The sequence below is a fragment of the Leopardus geoffroyi genome, chromosome A2 (genome assembly GCF_018350155.1).
Source record: "Leopardus geoffroyi isolate Oge1 chromosome A2, O.geoffroyi_Oge1_pat1.0, whole genome shotgun sequence".
Taxonomy (NCBI): Eukaryota; Metazoa; Chordata; class Mammalia; order Carnivora; family Felidae; genus Leopardus; species Leopardus geoffroyi.
Window position 1 is genome coordinate 153,847,610 of NC_059331.1, and position 18,248 is coordinate 153,865,857.

General features: G+C 36.3%; 1 protein-coding gene across 2 annotated transcripts in view; it reads left to right on the top strand.

The window, feature by feature from the left end:
* TRIM24 (tripartite motif containing 24) overlaps positions 1 to 18,248 on the top strand; it is a 124,299-nt gene that overhangs the window by 70,421 nt on the left and 35,630 nt on the right. For both annotated transcript variants that reach the window (XM_045495811.1, XM_045495810.1), the window contains exons 4-7: positions 2,456 to 2,588; positions 8,809 to 8,925; positions 11,693 to 11,807; positions 13,971 to 14,117. In XM_045495811.1, coding sequence (XP_045351767.1) covers positions 2,456 to 2,588; positions 8,809 to 8,925; positions 11,693 to 11,807; positions 13,971 to 14,117 — 512 coding nt within the window. The remainder of the gene's footprint in view (positions 1 to 2,455; positions 2,589 to 8,808; positions 8,926 to 11,692; positions 11,808 to 13,970; positions 14,118 to 18,248) is intronic.

An 18,248-nucleotide genomic window follows, 5' to 3' on the forward strand; every position in this document is an offset into this window, starting at 1 on the left:
AGTCGCATTAATTGCATTTACAGTGTTAGGCAACCATCACCACTGTCTGTTTCCACAGTTTTTTCATCATCCCAGAAAGAAACGGTGCCCAATAAGTAATAATGCTCATTCTCCTCTTTCCTCTGCCCTTGCTAACCCCTAATCTACTATCTGTCTCCACAAATTTGCTTATTTCTGCAAGTAAGATCATACAGTAGTTGTCCTTTGGTGTCTGGCTTATTTCACTTGCCACAGTATTTTCAGGGTTTATCCATGTTGTGGCATTTATCAGAACTTCATTAATTTTTATGGCTCATTAATATATTTTTGTTTAAAAATTAGTTTATTGCTTTTAATTCAAGTCAACCAGTGTTCATATGTCTATTCTATATTCCAGGAATTTTGCTGGGTATTAGAGATGAAAAAGTAAATAAAACAGACACTTTTACCCCCACAAGAGTTATTAGTATGATGAAAACTACGAACAAATTAGCAATCATAGTTTGGTCTCATAAGTTCCACGGGAGCACATCAAAGGAGCATCAGACTCAGATTTGGGGATTTAGGTTGGAGGCCACATCTGGGGCTTGACAAACGAATAGAAGGAGGAGGGTGGGGAAAACTGAAGTACAGGTGCACATTTACAGAGGGAGACAGTTAGATGTACCTGGAAAGTAAGATGCAAGAAGAGGAGGAAGAACGAGATGAAGCTAGGATTCTGGTGACACAGGAAAAGGGAATATGATTTCTGAAGGTACTGATGAGGAAAAGGCAAAAGAGGCCAGGTACAGGTTCAGACACGTTGAACAGATTACTGCTAGACAGACTCTTTTTCTGTGAATTCAGCCATCTACTGAAAAACAAAGGAGAGGAAATAAGATTTAAAGGTAAGGAATGTGAGGGATATTTGAAAGAACTCTAGTTGGAAGAGAGCTCCAACTTCAGAAACAGAGAATGTTTGGTAGCATTGAGGTTACATTTGATGTATAGGCCTTAAAACTTCCTCCATCAGGCTTCAGCAGTGTGGGGATTGGTATAGATAGAGAAGAATTGAACTTCTCTAGGATTGGGGTTTAGCTGGACAGGTGTTCTGGAAGTTCAGTAGAGGAAGGGGTACAAATAATGGCATTTATTGAAATGAAGGATTTTTTTTATAACTCTATAAAGGAGATGAAGTTGATAGTACTGTCAGTTGATAGGATGAAAGAAATTGTTGGGAACTAGAGATCACGGAGGCAAAGTGAGAGCGGTTAACTAAAAACCGGAAGGTTAAAAAGTAGACGTTATTAGAGTGGATGTTTGAATCTGTGATTAGAGAAATGAACCAGTTAAGCACAATCCAAAGTTTTGGGTGGGACCATGATGTAAGGAGCTAAAATGGAGTACAGGTCTCTGGAGATGAAAAAGTGTGAGAGCCTTGTTTTTATGTGGCAATCTGTGTAAACTTCTAACTCATCCAGAGTGATGGTGACACTGAGGACTAGGAAGATGACTGAGTCAGGATCTAAATTCTCCAATAAGTAAAGGAAATCTATAAATGAATGACATGTTCTTATTATCTAAGAAGCTCTGTACTTACTGTAGACAATATTGTAAAACAAAATACCTGCTAGTGTATGTAGTTATATACAAAGAAAACAACCATAAGAACACATACTAGGTTATTAATAGTGGTTATTTCTAGAAGTGGGATTATTTCTGAAATGTTTGGATTTTATCCTTAATTATTAGTGAAATAACTGCTTACTGTTGAGTCAATTATTATACTTATTTGTATTCTGATTTTTTAATTTAACATTATACATAAGCATTGCTCAATATTATCCTCACTCTGGATAACTATTAAGTTACATGGAGGACTACAGTATATAGTGAAAACTTTATGATTATTTCTGTGTTAGTGGGTACCCTCTAAGGATTTTTGCACAAGTGGATAAATAACTTTTTTAATCATGTTCTTTATACATTTTTATTAGATTTTCTGAATTCCATTTAAAACAGTCATCTGCCATATTGGAGTGGAAAACATCGAGTTGGGTCACACTCACTTATCTGCTTATTTTCTTAAGACTTTTTAATTCCATAAAGCACATTTTAAGCTACATACTTTATTTTTCTCCTGAGTTAGTTTGAAGTTCTGGAATGAAAAGCTTATTTATCTTTTCCTTCTAAAATGCTGAGAATACCTAACATTCTGTGTCTTTTTTCTTGATGTTAATTGAAGTCTAGTTGACACACAACGTCAAGTTAATTTCAGGTGTACAACATCGTGAGTGGACAAGTCTGCACGTTATGCTGTGCTCACCACACTACCATGTGTCCCTGTACCACAAACCTAGTAGTAGTGATGGTGTCAGTGAAACTGCTTATAGCTCTTTTATATTTCAACGGATTGAAATGCAAATGAATAATCTGATAATTATGTAGTATTCACTTATGTTAATTTTCTTCTTTTTGCCTCCTGTTGTTTGTACAGAGGCAGTTGGTGTGACCAGTCAGCGGCCAGTGTTTTGTCCTTTTCATAAGAAGGAGCAGCTGAAGCTTTACTGTGAAACATGTGACAAACTGACATGCCGGGACTGCCAGTTATTAGAACATAAAGAGCATAGGTACTGTCATCTTTAATTATGTGCACACATGTATGGTAAGCTTTATGAGGACTGGAGGGCTGCTGGCACCCCGGCCAGATGGCAGTCGGCAAATGAAGTTTTGTTCGGCCAACAGTATGTTGGCCTGTTCCAGGATTTTTCAACTTGGTCACTACAGATACTTGTGGGGGTCCTGTCTGGTTCATTGTATGGTGTTCAGCGGCATCTTTGACCTGTATTCACTAGATGCCAGTGGCATCCTTCTGGTTGTGAGGACCAGAAATATCTCCAGATGTTGCCAAATGCTCTGCAGAACAAAATTACCCTGAGTTGAGAACCACTGGCTTACACACTATTTAAAACTAAATGGAATTAATTTCCAGTGTTGTAAAATGAGATTTTACATTTAAAAAAAAATCTACGTCTTTGGGTTTTTCAGAGAACAGAACCTGTTATAGCATGGGCCTCGTACACTTTCATGTTAGCATTTGGGTGGTTCTGATTAGTACAAATAAAATTGGTTAAAATGGTCAAGTCTCAAAAACTGGTGGTTATCAGAGGAGAGGTGGGGTGGGGTTGAAAAGGTGATAGGGATTAAGGAGAGCACTTAGGAGTTTCAAATATTGTATATAAGTGTTCAATCCTTAAATTATACACCTGAAACTAATAGTATACTGTATTGTTATCTAACTGGAATTTAAATAAAACAAAAAGAAGGAAAAGAAAAGAAAAAAAAACTGTCTAGGCTCCCAATAATGGCAGGCTAGACAGTTTGGACCAAACCATACCAGGGAGGATAACTAGAAAACCTGGATAAAATACAGAAGTCCTTGATAAAAAGTCTTAGTAGTAAAGATTTACTGGACCAGGTTGGAGTGGGGACAGAGAATGCGAGGAGCGTTTTTACCCTTCATGGCATTTTACCAGGAAATCAAGGAGCACTTTTAATAGGCCACAGGGCTGGAAAGACAGCAATTGGAGTTCAGGGGTTACAGGGCTTGAAGGTTTCTCCTTGCCTTAATTTGGAACCCTGAAAGTCTATGCTATCATAGTAAAGATGAACTAGCTAGTAAATAGTTCCTGACTGGGACTGAAGCCTCAGCATCAAATTTTTTCATTACCCAAAGTTGGAATAAATTGAAATCCTATTGCTGGTGCCCCCGGGTGCCTGGTAGATTCAAATGTAAATGCTCCCTGAAGAGAGAAAACATCATCCTATACCTCAAGTTGATGCAGTAATGAATTTTGCAAAATGGTCCAACACATAATTAGAAGTAATCACGTATGCTAGGTGATGAGACAATGTGAACAAAACCTACCAGATACAACAAATAAGATAAAAAGACCCTTAAGGCTATATCTTACCATATTGAAGACCAGGGACAAAATGGAAATTTTGAGTAGAGAACTGAAAACTATAAAAGAGAATGAGATGGGAAATCCAGAACTAAAAATTACCATAACTGAAATTAACTCTTAGAGGCTGTAACAGATTTGACATAGCAGGAAATGAGAATTGATGAACTAGAAGAAAAGTAAGAGAATACCCAGGATGGAAAGTAGAGAAGTAATACAGGGTGCAACTGGGGTCCCATAAGGAGAGAAGAGAGAGGAATGAGAAGGAAACAACATGTAAGGACAGAATATAATGGTTTGGAATGTGGTAATACTGAAGAAAGATATCTAGCCCATATTTAGGAAGCCCTATAAATGCCCAGGAGGCTAAAAAAAAAAAAAAGAAAAGCCAGTATGTTTTTAAGTACAAAAAGAAAATAATTACAGAGCTAAAATTATATAGCCAGTGAACATATTCTTTAAAATGAAGATTAATGAAAGGCATTTCAGACCAAATAAACTGGGATAATATATCCCCAGTAAACCCTCACTAAAGTATACCTTAGGCAAAAGAGAAATGGTAGTCAATGCATGATGGAATGAAAATCATTTAAAATGGTAAGTACGAGTAAATCTAAATAAATATCAATTTATGAAACAATAAAAATGTCTTACTGGTATATGTCGTGTGTGTTCTGTATAGTACACAACAGACATGTTAGGGGGATATGGAGTCTGTGTTCTAAGGCTTATGTACAGTTTAGGAAGATGGTAAAAAAATATAAATCAGTATTAGATAACTCCAGATCTGCATTTTGAAATGTCTAGAGTAATCACTAAAAGAATATAGAAGTGTATCTGATTATCAAAGTTAACATAGAGGGGAAATGGAATAATTAGTCTAAAGACAGGCCAAAGAAGAAAAACAAAGAACAGAGGGGATTTAATAAGGACTTGGTAAGTGTAAATCTATAAATAGATTTGTAATTATAATAAATGTAAATGGATAAAATGTCCCAAATTAAAAGATTGCAAGCTTAATAAAAAAATTGAAAATCTGCTATTTGCTTTTTAAATTTTTTTTTTTTTTTTCCAACGTTTATTTCTTTTTGGGACAGAGAGAGACAAAGCATGAACGGGGGAGGGGCAGAGAGAGAGGGAGACACAGAATCGGAAACAGGCTCCAGGCTCTGAGCCATCAGCCCAGAGCCCGACCCGGGGCTCGAACTCACGGACCGCGAGATCGTGACCTGGCTGAAGTCGGACGCTTAACCGACTGCGCCACCCAGGCGCCCCCTAGTTGCTTTTTAGACAAGAAGCAACTAAAGCCTAAGTATATAGAAAGAATGATGGGAAAAGATGCGTTATACAAACATTAACCAAAGGCATGCTGTTATGTGAAAGTGTATTGTTTGAGATCCAGAGGGAAACTTTATATGATAAAAGGCTCTCTTCATTTAAAAGATGTAACAGTTCTAAATCTATATGCCCATAGCTTTAAAATACATAACAAAAAATGACAGAACATAGACATATCTAGAGTGGGAAATTTCAACATACTTTTCTCAATAATTGACAAGCAAATTAGAACAGTATATTTTTGTAAGATTCAAATAACCTAAATAGCAAATGACCTTGTGGACATTAAGAAACACTGCACCCAATAATACACATTCTTTATAAACATAAAAAGAAAACATTTAATTGACCATATGTCAGGGCAATCTTAAATTTCAGAGGGTTAAAATCATATAAAGTTTTTGTGTAAAAACTCAATGCTGTTAATGTAGAAAATAACGATAGATGATAAAAATCTTCCATATATTTGAAAATGAAGAAATGAAATTCATATGAAAATGAAATGCAGTGATGCATGATTCTGTGCTGTATCCTGGACTAGAAGGGGAAAAATTATTTAGAGGACATTATTTTAAACTTATTTTGAGAGAGAAAGAGAGACTGTGAGTAGGGGGAGGGCAGAGAGAGAGAGGGAGAGAGAATCCCAAGCAGGCTCTGCCAGCACCCAGCTCCATGTGGAGCTCTAGCCCACAAACTGTGAGATCGTGACTTGAGCTGGTCGTGATACGCTTAACCTACTGAGCCACCAGGCCTCCCTTAGAGGACATTATTTAAACAAATGGCATTATTGGAATATGGTCTGTAGTTTAGATGAGAGTATTATCTTAACATCAGTTTTCTTTTTTTTAATTTTTTTTTTTTTTTTTCACTGCCTATTTTTGAGAGACAGTGCAAGCAGGGTGGGACAGAGAGAGAGGGAGACACAGTATTGGAAGCAGGCTCCAGGCTCCGAGCTGTCAGCACAGAACCCGATGCAGAGCTCGAACCCAAAAACGATGAGATCACGACCTGAGTTGAGGTTGGATGCTTAACCCACTGAGCCACGCAGGCACCCCAGTGTCAGTTTTATATTTAATCATCACACTCTGGTTACATAGCAATATCCTTACTCTTAAGAAATGCATTCTGATTATTAAGGCATTAAAGAGCTATGATGAATTAATACTTGAAAAACTAAGCTGTGTAAAGGTATAGGAGATCTCTGTACCATTGCAGATTTAACTGAAATTATTTCAAAATAAACAGTTTGAACTAAATTTAAATAAAACATCAAAGAAGAAATCCCAATGGATATAGGAAAATGTTTTTATCTGAATGATCGTGGAAATAATATCCTTGAAATACACTGTTAAGGCCATGATAAGAGGGAAATAGATATCATTAAATGTATATATTAGGTAGATAAAAAAATACACTAAACATCTCAACTTCAGAAAATTAGTAAATTAAGCCTAAACTAAGTGGGGAAAAGGACATGATGAGGATAAGTGCAGACATTAATGAAGTAAGTAAAGCCAAAAATCAAATCTTTCAAAAGATTAGTAAATTGACAAATTCCTTTAATGAGTGATTTAGAGGGCAGGCCCAAAAAACCAATGCCAGGAGTGAAAAGGGGGCATCACAAAATTTTCTAAAGGCATTCAAAATTATTAGATGATTGTCTGTCAATGGATTTGGAAATTTTTGCATGAAATAGGATAATTCTTAGAAAATACAGCTTCCCAGGGGCGCCTGGGTGGCTTGGTTAAGCATCCAACTTGATTTCAGCCTCGGTCATGATCTCACAGTTTGTGAGACTGCGCTGGGCCTGCTTGGGATTCTCTGTCTCCCTTTCTGTCTGCCCCTCCCCTGCTCGCTCACTCTATCTCAAAAAATAAATAAAAGAAAAAAAGAAAAGAAAATACAGCTTACCAAAGCTAGCACAAGGTAAGATAGAAAATCAGAATAGCCCTTAGATTTAATCTATATCCATAATTTTTAACTTTCTCACAAGGGAAACTACAGGCCCAGATGACTTCATTGATGAATCAACAAAATAGTGAGATAAAAATAACACCTTTTAAATACACACAGTCTCATCCAGAGGACAATAAAAGAATGAATTCTCTCCAACTTGTTTTATGAGGAATAAAAATAGAAAATCACGGACTAGTCTCACCCATGAAATGAATGTGAAAATTCTAAGAAATAGGAAACCAAATCCAGTAGTAATGTGATTTTTGGACAATATAATTACAACCAAGTTGGCCTTGTTTTAGGTATACAGAGTTCATGTAACATTTGAAAACCAGTTATGTAATTCATATTAAAAGAATAAAGGAAAAATTACATAATCATTTCAATAGAGACAGGAGAAACATTCTGTCAAAAATATGCACCTATGATATGAAGACTTCGCAAACTAAGAATAAAAGGAAATTTCCTAAACCTGAGAAAGGTTTTCTGTAAAATGAACCAGAAAACATCATAACAGAATATTGAAAGTTTTAAAATTGAGTTTAGGAACCAGATAACAAACATTTTGACCATTTCATATAACATTACACATTACTAGGGTCTCAAAGACCGCATTCTATACAGAGAAAATCCAACAATTAATATTAACTATGTTCCCCTTTTTTTCTAACGCTGGCAACACTATAATACTGATTGAAGTACGCTTGCACTTTTAAATCACATTATGTAAAATACTGTGTTTTATGCATTTTACGAAAAATTAATAAAACTGGTTGTCTTCTATATTACTGTGTCCCTGGAGCTACTCTTGAGTCATCATGCGTACTTTGTCAGAGATTATCATGTTCATTTACAAGTTAAAGTTTTTAAAGTGCTGTGTTTTATGTTGCTTGAAGCTTTGTTACGTGCAAGGCATAGCATCAAGAGTTTTTCCTCATCCCACCATTTTCCCCAAAGGCATATATTTGTGACCTTTATGACACAACTACCTAATGTTCAAAAGTAATCTTCAAGCGGTGCCTGGTGGCTCAGTCAGTTAACCATCCAACTCTTGATTTTGGCTCAGGTCATGATCTCACAGTTCATGAGATCGAGCCTTGTGTCGGGCTCTGCATTGACAGTATGGAGACTGCTTGGGATCCTTTCTCCTCCTCTCTCTTTCTCTATATGTGTGTGTGTGCACACGTGCGCATGTGCTCTCAACGTTAAAGAAAAGTGATCATCAAAATATTTACAGAATCAAACTTTAATAATTAGGAAATTACAAAGTAGTAAGGAAATCTACTTAAATATCTGTGGTTACTTTTTGCCAGGTCTGCCAGGTGAGTTCTTTAAGCCTCTTAAACTATGAGTGATAGATATGTATCTTCCCCAAATTTCCAAAATAATTTAGAGTATCCATGAGTAATATCTGTCAAGATTCCTCCTTTTCTTAGAGACACTTTGGAGAGTGCAGAAAACCTGCCTTCCAGGGATATATTTAGTATTATTTATATCTTTTAAACTCTTTATCTTAGCTTTTGGGGGAATGCTTTTCCTCATTTTTGATTTATTAGCATGAAATAATTGGTTTGTTTACTTGTCTTTTCAGATACCAGTTTATAGAAGAAGCTTTTCAGAATCAGAAAGTGATCATAGATACACTAATCACAAAACTGATGGAAAAAACAAAATACATAAAATTCACAGGAAATCAGATCCAAAACAGGTAAATTTACATTTGTGGTGTTATGATAAATCATATTTATATAACATGTTAAGAATATTCTCTTTTAGAACAGGTATTTTACTTAGCTCATGGTGAAGTAGATCTAAGTAAGCTGTCAGATGCCTCTAATAACATAGTTTGTAAGACTTTTCTAGAAACTTTGGGTTTCTGGAAACTGAACTGGAAAGCATTCTTTTCAGCCATGAAATTTCAAAACTGTTATGGTAATAAATTGCATTGAGTAATGGATCATTTATCTGGCAGGTATTGATAATTTATAATTATCTGATGTTTCAAATTTTAAAGAAATGCCAGGATTTAAAAACAAAATCAACTACTTTTTGCCACTATTATAAAATATTTTAACGCTTTATTATGCATACATAACTGCTTTTTTAAGCATTGGTCAACTTTGAGATGCCTTCTCTGGGCTGTTACCTTTTAACTACAATAGGGTGGAGGTCTTAGGACACCAGGAGGCAGGGATTGTTAAACGGTTTCACGCACCTTTAATTTCTGATCAGATAACAATACTTGCACGGTTTCTACATATTACCTGTTATGCTTTTTGTTTTCTGAAGGAGGAATCCTCAACTGTCCAAAGTCTCACATCTCACAAGTCAGTGATTAGGGGAGCAAACCACTCACCTCCACATGGAAGAGTGAGTTTGTTTAGCTTACGCCCCTTTTTTTCATCCTGTTTGGAACCTGCACTGACATAGTACAACATTTACAACAGCTATGAAATCCCATTTTCCCTTCTTTTGTTGTTTTGCATACAAAAGTAACATATCACTGTCCAAATAAATCAAGAAATCCTTTTTAGAAAGAGCCTGAATAAGAGAGGCCTCACAGGGGATTCATAAGAGAAAGTCTTGTGGTTTATCTTCCTTAAGACCAATCATTATAATGTGTTATTTTTGTCATTAACCTTTTTCAGTAATTACTATGACCATTTTTATTCTTTGTGATAATAACAGTTCTATCGTGTGTCTTTTGTTTTTGTTAGTCTTCCTTATCAGCTGTCATTGCATTTTACCTTTCTCTTTTACATAACAACTATATTAACCAAATACTGTTTCATTTGCCATATGCTAACCATACTATTTTTGCCAAATAAAGTGGTGGGCTTAAAAGTTTATCTGAGTAGTTGAAAATTTGTAAGGGATATTCACAGAATGATGAGGAGAGATAGTTAGAGGTGATTCTACTGTGTAAGTGGCAAATGGTAGCAATTGTAAAGTAACTGATTTTATGTGCAAGCTCCACCCTTGATGAAATTTAGTCTTTCTTCTTACTCTTTCATTATGTATATGGTATGAGCTATGGGTCAAAGTTCACTTTTTTGTAACCTATAGATGTCCATTTGTTCCAACACCATTTGTTTAAAAGACTAAATTGTTGTTATTTAATTGCCTTGGCACCTTTGTAGGGAATCGGTTGACCATGTATGTGTAAGGTTCTTTCTAAACTCTGTATTCTGTTCCATTGTATTTTTCTTTTTTGACAGTACCCCACTTTCTTCATGACTGTAGCTTTTTATAGTTAGTCTTCAAACCAGATAGTGTGAATTCTCCAAATTTGTTCTTTTACCTTTCTGTTAGTGGCTTCCTTATGCTGTTTTTACAACGTCATACATTATCGCATGAAAGGATTTGGGGTTTTGAATTGTGAGAATTAAAGAATCTTTGGATTAGGTGCTAATTGCTCATATCTGAATAGACTGTCATAAAAGGATTACATTTACAGCACGGACTTACTTTGGTTTTAATTCGTTTTCACGTGTGTGCAGACAATGGCACTGCCTGTCCTTTTTTCATCCTGTTTAACCATAATGAAGATGTGAATTCTAAATTAGTTTTTGTTTTGTTTTGTTTTGTTTCAGAGGGTTGTTTTCTTCCCATATCTATCTGGGTTTCTTGATTTTCATAGCCAATATTGGTGTCAAGTGATTATCTTAAGTTGCAACAGAAAATAAAATCTCTGCCCTATTGGTTTTAAGTCTTGGAGGATAACTATTGGAGAAGCAGACTGGAGAAATCAAACTTCCGATTTCTCTCAAAATGTTTAGTGGGTGTCCCGTTATGCTCTTCTGCTTTTGTAAGATATTCTGGTATGATGCTGTGTATTTCTTATCTGTCTATCTTGATCTCCATGACAATGGCCTTCCCGTCTTCTCTAAGGAAGGGAAAAACTGTACATGATAGCTGATGAAACATAAAGTAGTATTGAGCTGCTTATTTGAAGACAGATGTGTTCTTACAGTAGCTCTCTACTGTTGTTCTCTTTGCTTCTGTGCGGGCATAATGAATACTGCAGCAGTTCAGATCACTAAGAATGACGTGCTTACACTTTCCTACTTGGTAGTTAGAGTGGATACAATCGAACATGTTTGGAGTCCTGGTTTTCTTGCTCATAAACCTTTTTTTTGGTCTACCCTTTTAGATCAAGTATTGATTTTCTTGAATGATTTTCATCACGATCTTTCCAAGTAATATTTTCTTAAAATGTGTTCGTTCTCTTGCAATTTTATACATTTTGACTTTAAGATTGAATTAAGTGACTGTGTTTTTCAGAAGAATTACATTTCTGCTATGTCATCTTCGAGAAAGTCAATTTACACTGAAGGACCCTTAGAAACAGCTGAGCTTTTAAGAGTTGAAAACATTTTGGCCTAATTTAGACATTAGAAAATCAATTTTAAATATTATAAAACAAATCTTCTGCCTTAGAGTTTAGATTTTTCCCCCTTTCATTTAATTTTCAGGATAATTGAAGTAAATCAAAACCAAAAGCAGGTGGAGCAGGATATTAAAGTTGCTATATTTACATTGATGGTAGAAATAAATAAAAAAGGAAAAGCCCTACTGCATCAGCTTGAGGTAAGTTACTGTTGATGGGACAGTATGTTTGTAGCAATTTAATATAGTAGTTTCTCATGTATTTGTGACTTTGAAATCACAGACTTTTTCATCCATTTGTGATTGAATAATATTGCTTCTCCATTCCTAAGTTTTCTTTTACCATATTCTACATTGTAGCTGACAGTTTATGGCTTAGTGTTTCCTCGATAGCACAAAGCACAGTGCCTTGCTTGAAGGAGCTCTGTAAATGTTGAAGAGATTAATCATTTTAGATTCATTCAAGTGACAATTTGGGGCCACCAAAGGGGTGCAATCGAGCAAAAAAGATTTAGAAAGATAACTAAGCTATATTTTGTTTTCAAACATAAAGGTTTAACCCTATGAGAAATTAAGTAAAAGGATATGCCTTCCACTCTCAACATTTTAGTCTTAATCCTCTGTGAAAGCAGTATGTAGGGAAGGGTACTCAGGGCACTTAGGATAGTTGTTTCTCATCACGGTGAGAAAAATATTGGGCTCTTTATGAGTTTTTTTATACTCATGAAGGTCTAGATCCAAAGTCAGTGTTTGCCTCCAAATAATAATAGATTACAACTTCTCCATAGTAACATAATATTAATTGCATGGTATTTTAGTATTCTTTTAATCGTGCAAAAAGAATTCACAGTAAAGAAGCAATTTAGAATGAGAAGAGAATGAAAGAATTCTGATGTTTAAGGATTTAAAAAAAATAAAAACTAGAATAATTTGGTTTAACCTCTTTATTTTGTAGTTGACAAAATTGTAAGGTCTTTCTCAGAGAGTCCTGCCCTCCTGGGAAAGCATGGTCATTCCCGTGGCTCATCAGCCATACAGGAAACAAAGACTAAAGACTTGTCTTATTTAGTGAAGAAGTATTCTGTCCAGGAGACCTCATTTATAGTATTTTTTCAAGATTCTGTGATTTCTTTTTTTTTTTTTTTTTTAATTTTTTAATGTTTGTTTATTTTTGAGAGAAAGAGACAGAGTGTGAGCGAGGGAGGGGCAAAGAGGAGACACAACCCAGGCTCCGAGCTTTCAGCCTAGAGCCCCTTGCAGGGCTCAAACTCAGGAACCGTGAGATCATGACAGGAGCTGAAGTCGGATGCTCAACTGACTGAACCACCCAGGCACCCCTCTTTTTTTTTTTTTTTTTTTAATAAAAACAAAGAATTTAAAACATTTTCCAAGCTCTGTTTAAAATCAAGCATCACTTAGATTGGCTTTCTCAGAGATTACTAGTGCATGCATTGCTGTGGCTCTTTCCAGACTCTGCTGTAAATCAGAATCTCTTAGAGAGTTTTTCAAAAAATGAAGATAAAGTAGTGCCTGGGTGGCTCAGTCAGTTAAGGGTCCAACTCTTGATTTCCACACAGGTCATGATGTCCCGGTTTGTGAGATCGAGCCCTACATCAGCTCTGTGCTGCACATGGAGTCTGCTTGGGATTCTTTCTGTCTCTCTGCCCCTCCCTTGTGTGTGTGCACCCTTCCTCCCTCTCTCCCTCTCTCTCCCCCTCTCCCCCTGCCCACTTCTGTCTGTCTCTCAAAAAACAAAACACACACACAAAAAGTTTAAGTGTTGTCTACCACGTGGTGTGACTGGGCACAAAACTGGTTGCAATCAGGACTAGAATGCCTAAAACGTGAAATCATGTGATTGCACAACATGTGATCTGATAACTTTATTAGATTGGATTTTATTTTTATTGTATTGTATTTGTGGGTATTGAGTTTTAATTTTGGGTATTGAATTTTATTTATGAGTATTGAATTTTATTTGTGAGTGTTGAATTTAATAGGCATTGACTGACTGTATCATAGCCAATCCATGGTTTTCGCCCCTTTTTGAATATTGGAAGATGCATGAACACCGACCTAAATTCCAGAATATGTAAAACTAGACCAAGGGCCTGGTGTGGAGGGTAGAGGGTGCAGAGGCGGTGGTGGCAACAGCAGAAGCTGCGTTGTTTGGGGCACAGTTTTTGTGGCAGTGAGACTGATCCTTTTATAATAAGAGGAAAAACACTAAGAATATTTCTTATGAAAATTCAAGTTTCTATCGCTTGGCTTCTCAGAGGTGACAGTTATTCTAATTTGGTAATCTGAAAATGACCATTAAAATATGTTATATGCGGGACTAATTTTGAATTTTCTTCTTTTCAGAGCCTTGCAAAGGACCATCGCATGAAACTTATGCAACAACAACAGGAAGTGGCCGGACTTTCTAAACAATTGGAACATGTCATGCATTTTTCTAAATGGGCAGTTTCCAGTGGCAGCAGCACAGCATTACTTTATAGCAAGCGACTGGTAAGATAGCTAAGTATGGCATGGAACATACCATCAAAAAGCAGAGAAATGATGGGAGTTACTGGAATACTTAAAATTCAGAAATGCTCATTAGTCTATTTGTACTTAAGTGCCCTTACCTATTTCTAATTTTAAGTGATCAAAATATTTTGGCTTTAACGTTTATTTATTTTTGGGACAGAAAGAGACAGAGCATGAACGGGGGAGGGGCAGAGAGAGAGGGAGACACAGAATCGGAAGCAGGCTCCAGGCTCTGAGCCATCAGCCCAGAGCCCGACGCGGGGCTCGAACTCACGGACCGCGAGATCGTGACCTGGCTGAAGTCGGACGCTCAACCGACTGCGCCACCCAGGCGCCCCAATATTTTGGCTTTAAAAAGTATATTTAACTGCCATGGTTTAGGTGTATTCTAATACACCACTGTCCTTCCTGTCTGGTTCTTTGCCAGGTTTTCTCTCAGTGGCAATCGAACTTAACACTAACAGTAATGATAATAATAAATATTTCCTGATCACCTGTAGTGTGCCAGGCGCTAATTCTAAGTATTTTCTATGTAATAGTTCACTTAAACTTAGCCATCATTTTTATAAGATAGGTATACCTATCCATCTTTTTTGTATGGATGATGAAGGCACAAAGTTAAGTGACATTTGTAAGGTCACACAGAGGTATCAACCAGAATTCCGTCTTGGACACTGAGCTTAGAAGCTGTGTTCCTCTTGTCGGCAGCACGTTGATAACTCTGTCGGCCATAAATGGTGCTGGATATCTCAACCCCATTTGTTAAAGAAAAGTGGCTGTGTCATGATGAACAATTGTGGTAGTAGTCTAGAACCTTGCTACTGAAAATATTTCATCACTGCACACTAGTAATCACCTGAGGATTCTGGATTAATAGTTGTGGAGTAGAGCTAGATTCTGTATTTCTTACAAGCTCCCAGGAGATGCTGGTGCCACTGGTCTGCATTCTTAAAAATTGCTGCCTTACCTTCGTTTTATTAAAGATTTCACAATGGGGCGCATGGGTGGCTCAGTAGGTTGAGCATCTGACTTGGGCTCAGGTCATAATCTCGAGGTTCGTGAGTTCAAGCCTTGCATTGGAGTTGTTGCCATCAGCACAGAGCCCACTTTGGATCCTCTCTCCCCCTCCCTCTGTCTCTCCCCTGTGCACGCACTCTCTGTTTCTCACTCTCAAAAATAAATAAACATTAAAAAAATGGGGTGCCTGGGTGGTTCAGTCAATTAAGCGTCTACAACTTGAGCTCAAGTTGCCGTCTCACAGTTTGTGGGTTCAAGGCCCCCGTCAGGCTCTGTGCTGACAGCTCAGAGCCTGGAGCCTGCTTCAGATTGTTTGTCTCCCTCTGTCTCTAACTCTCTCTCCCCCACTTGTACTCTGTCTCTCTCTCTCTCAAAAATAAGAAAAAATAAAACATAAAAAAAATTAAAAAGACATTTAAAAAATATATTCGGGGCACCTGGGTGGCTCAGTCAGTTAAGCATCCAACTTCAGCTCAAGTCACGATCTCCCGTTTTGGTGAGTTCGAGCCCCATGTGGGGTTTTGTGCCAACAGCTCGGAGCCTAGAGCCTGTCTCTCTGCCCCTCCCCTGCTTGCACTCTATCTCTCACAGGAAATGAATAAACATAAAAAAAAAATTGTTTTTTTTTTTTTAAACAAAAAAGATTACACAGAGAGTTACCCTTTGAAATCAAGTTAGGACATCCAAATCAGTTTTCTGTTCACCTATTCTGTTTTTAGAATCAGGTAGCAAAATTTTTCTATGACCATTTTGAAATAAGGAAATGTACTTCTGGATAAACTTTTATAAACTAGGTTCAAATATTGAGTTGAAGACTTGTTAAAAAAAAAATTGATTTATAACTATTTCTAAAACTATTCCTAATCATGGATAGTATTCAACTCTTGGACTTTTTTTTCTTTCTTAATATTTCAATGATACATTTTTTCTTGACTTCTTTCTTTCTTTTTTTCTTTCTTTCTTCCAGCTGCTTTATTGGTCTTTTGAAAAATAGCTTCTAGATAGTACATATCTTTTCTGTTTTCCTGGATATTTTTCTGAATGTCCAACAGAAAAAGAATAAAAATAGAAAATGAGACAATTCTTTTTTCAATTATGAATGAAGTTATGAATATTGAATATTACAGTATTGTGTAAGAAAGCATATTATTCATACAGTCAGATACTTAGTAAATCTCTGTCTAAAAATTTCTCTAATTTTATTTTATGATTTTATTTGCAATTATAATAAGAGAAAACAATAAAAACAGATGGGATTACTTAATCAGCACAATGATCTCGTGACATAGGAGAAAGGAAGAATGTTGTTGACATTATATAGGAGAAAATGGGTACAGCAAATTACAAGGAACCAGTATTACTAGATACCTGATTCGCCAAATCATTTCTTTTCTGATTTTTAAAAGTCTGTGGAACCCAAGTGGCCCTTGAGTCGCAAATGTATGTAGCTAATAAAATAATTTGCCTGCAATGCACACTGAGCTGAGGCTTATACTTATTTGTAAACACTTACAAGGATCTCCAACCTCAAAAAATTTGAAAATTACTATATTCTGTAACTCCGTTCCTCATAGTTTTTCTGCATGGTATATGTAGCCATGTTTACTCAAGTTATCCTTTAAATGATGACTTTCATGTGCTTAAAAAAATAAGAAGAATGCCTTGCAGGCCTGAAATTTCAAGCTTGGCTTGCAATTCTTAGTTCACTTTTTGCTATAGGAACTGTGGTCAAGAAAAGACAAAAATCAATGGAAGAGAAAAATCTTTCCAGAAGTCTAGTGTTAAATATATTTTGAAACAGTTTCACAGTATTTCCTCAGAACTCTTCTGTCAACCTGTTAACACTGAATTTATCCTTTATTATTTAGAAGGAAGGCAAGCAACGTTGACAGAAGAAAGGCCAGGAGAGTAAAACACTATCATTCTTTTTACTCTCCGTAAATATTTCTATAATACTAGCAATTAGGAAACTATTAAGTTATAAGTAGTAAAAAGGAATTCTTTTCTCCTTTTTTCCCTTCTCCCATCTAATTAATCTTCAGTGACCTTCTTTGTGTATTCCTGAATGCCTCATTGCCATCTCCTTATTTCTAATCTTTGGTGCTCACAGGATATGATTCTTTCTTGCCTGAGTACTAGTACCCTTTCCTGCCTCTTCTTGCTCTGAATAATGTCCATCTTTTTAAAGACTACCTGCTTCAGATTAGATTGGTCTTCCTTTCCACTTGTCAGCCTTTCATGACCAGACTGGATTGGGTTTCTCTTTCTTGTGTTTACACACCCTTTGTGCATATGTCCATCATACTATTACTGATTTTTATCTGCTATTATATTTGCATATGTTTCTTTTTTTTTTTTTTTTTAAAGCAGTTCTTTTTTTTTTTTTTTTTTTTAATTTTTTTTTTTTCAACATTTATTTATTTCTGGGACAGAGAGAGACAGAGCATGAACGGGGGAGGGGCAGAGAGAGAGGGAGACACAGAATTGGAAACAGGCTCCAGGCTCTGAGCCATCAGCCCAGAGCCCGACGCGGGGCTCGAACTCACGGACCGCGAGATCGTGACCTGGCTGAAGTCGGACGCTCAACTGACTGCGCCACCCAGGCGCCCCTATTTGCATATGTTTCTATGAATCTCATTAGACTCTACACTTCTTAAAGTAGGAATTTTGTGTTACTCAGTGCTTGATGCATAGGAATTCAACGAAAGATTGATGGTAAAAAAAATCAGGTACAAGATAATGTCTTCTTTCAGAAGCTCTAAGTATAGACAAAACCGCCTGTTCATTTTTATAGGATTGGAAAATCAAATACTAAGTTTCTTCTTTAAGTTTATTTTAACTTCATTAGAAAGGAGACAGTATATAGTATTGCTATCTTGAAAGCTGTTTTGATACTTTTCATATTTTAAAAAAATGTTTTGTCTGTTGCTTTTTGAACAGTAGCTAAGGTTTCAGTGTAAAACCTGAGTTCATTTAAGTTCAGATACATCTGGAGAGATTAACAAGTGTGTATATTTAATGAACCATTACCCTCTATACCAGTCATGCCTTATCACTTCTCAGAAATAACTAAAATATGCGTCAGGAGTTTTG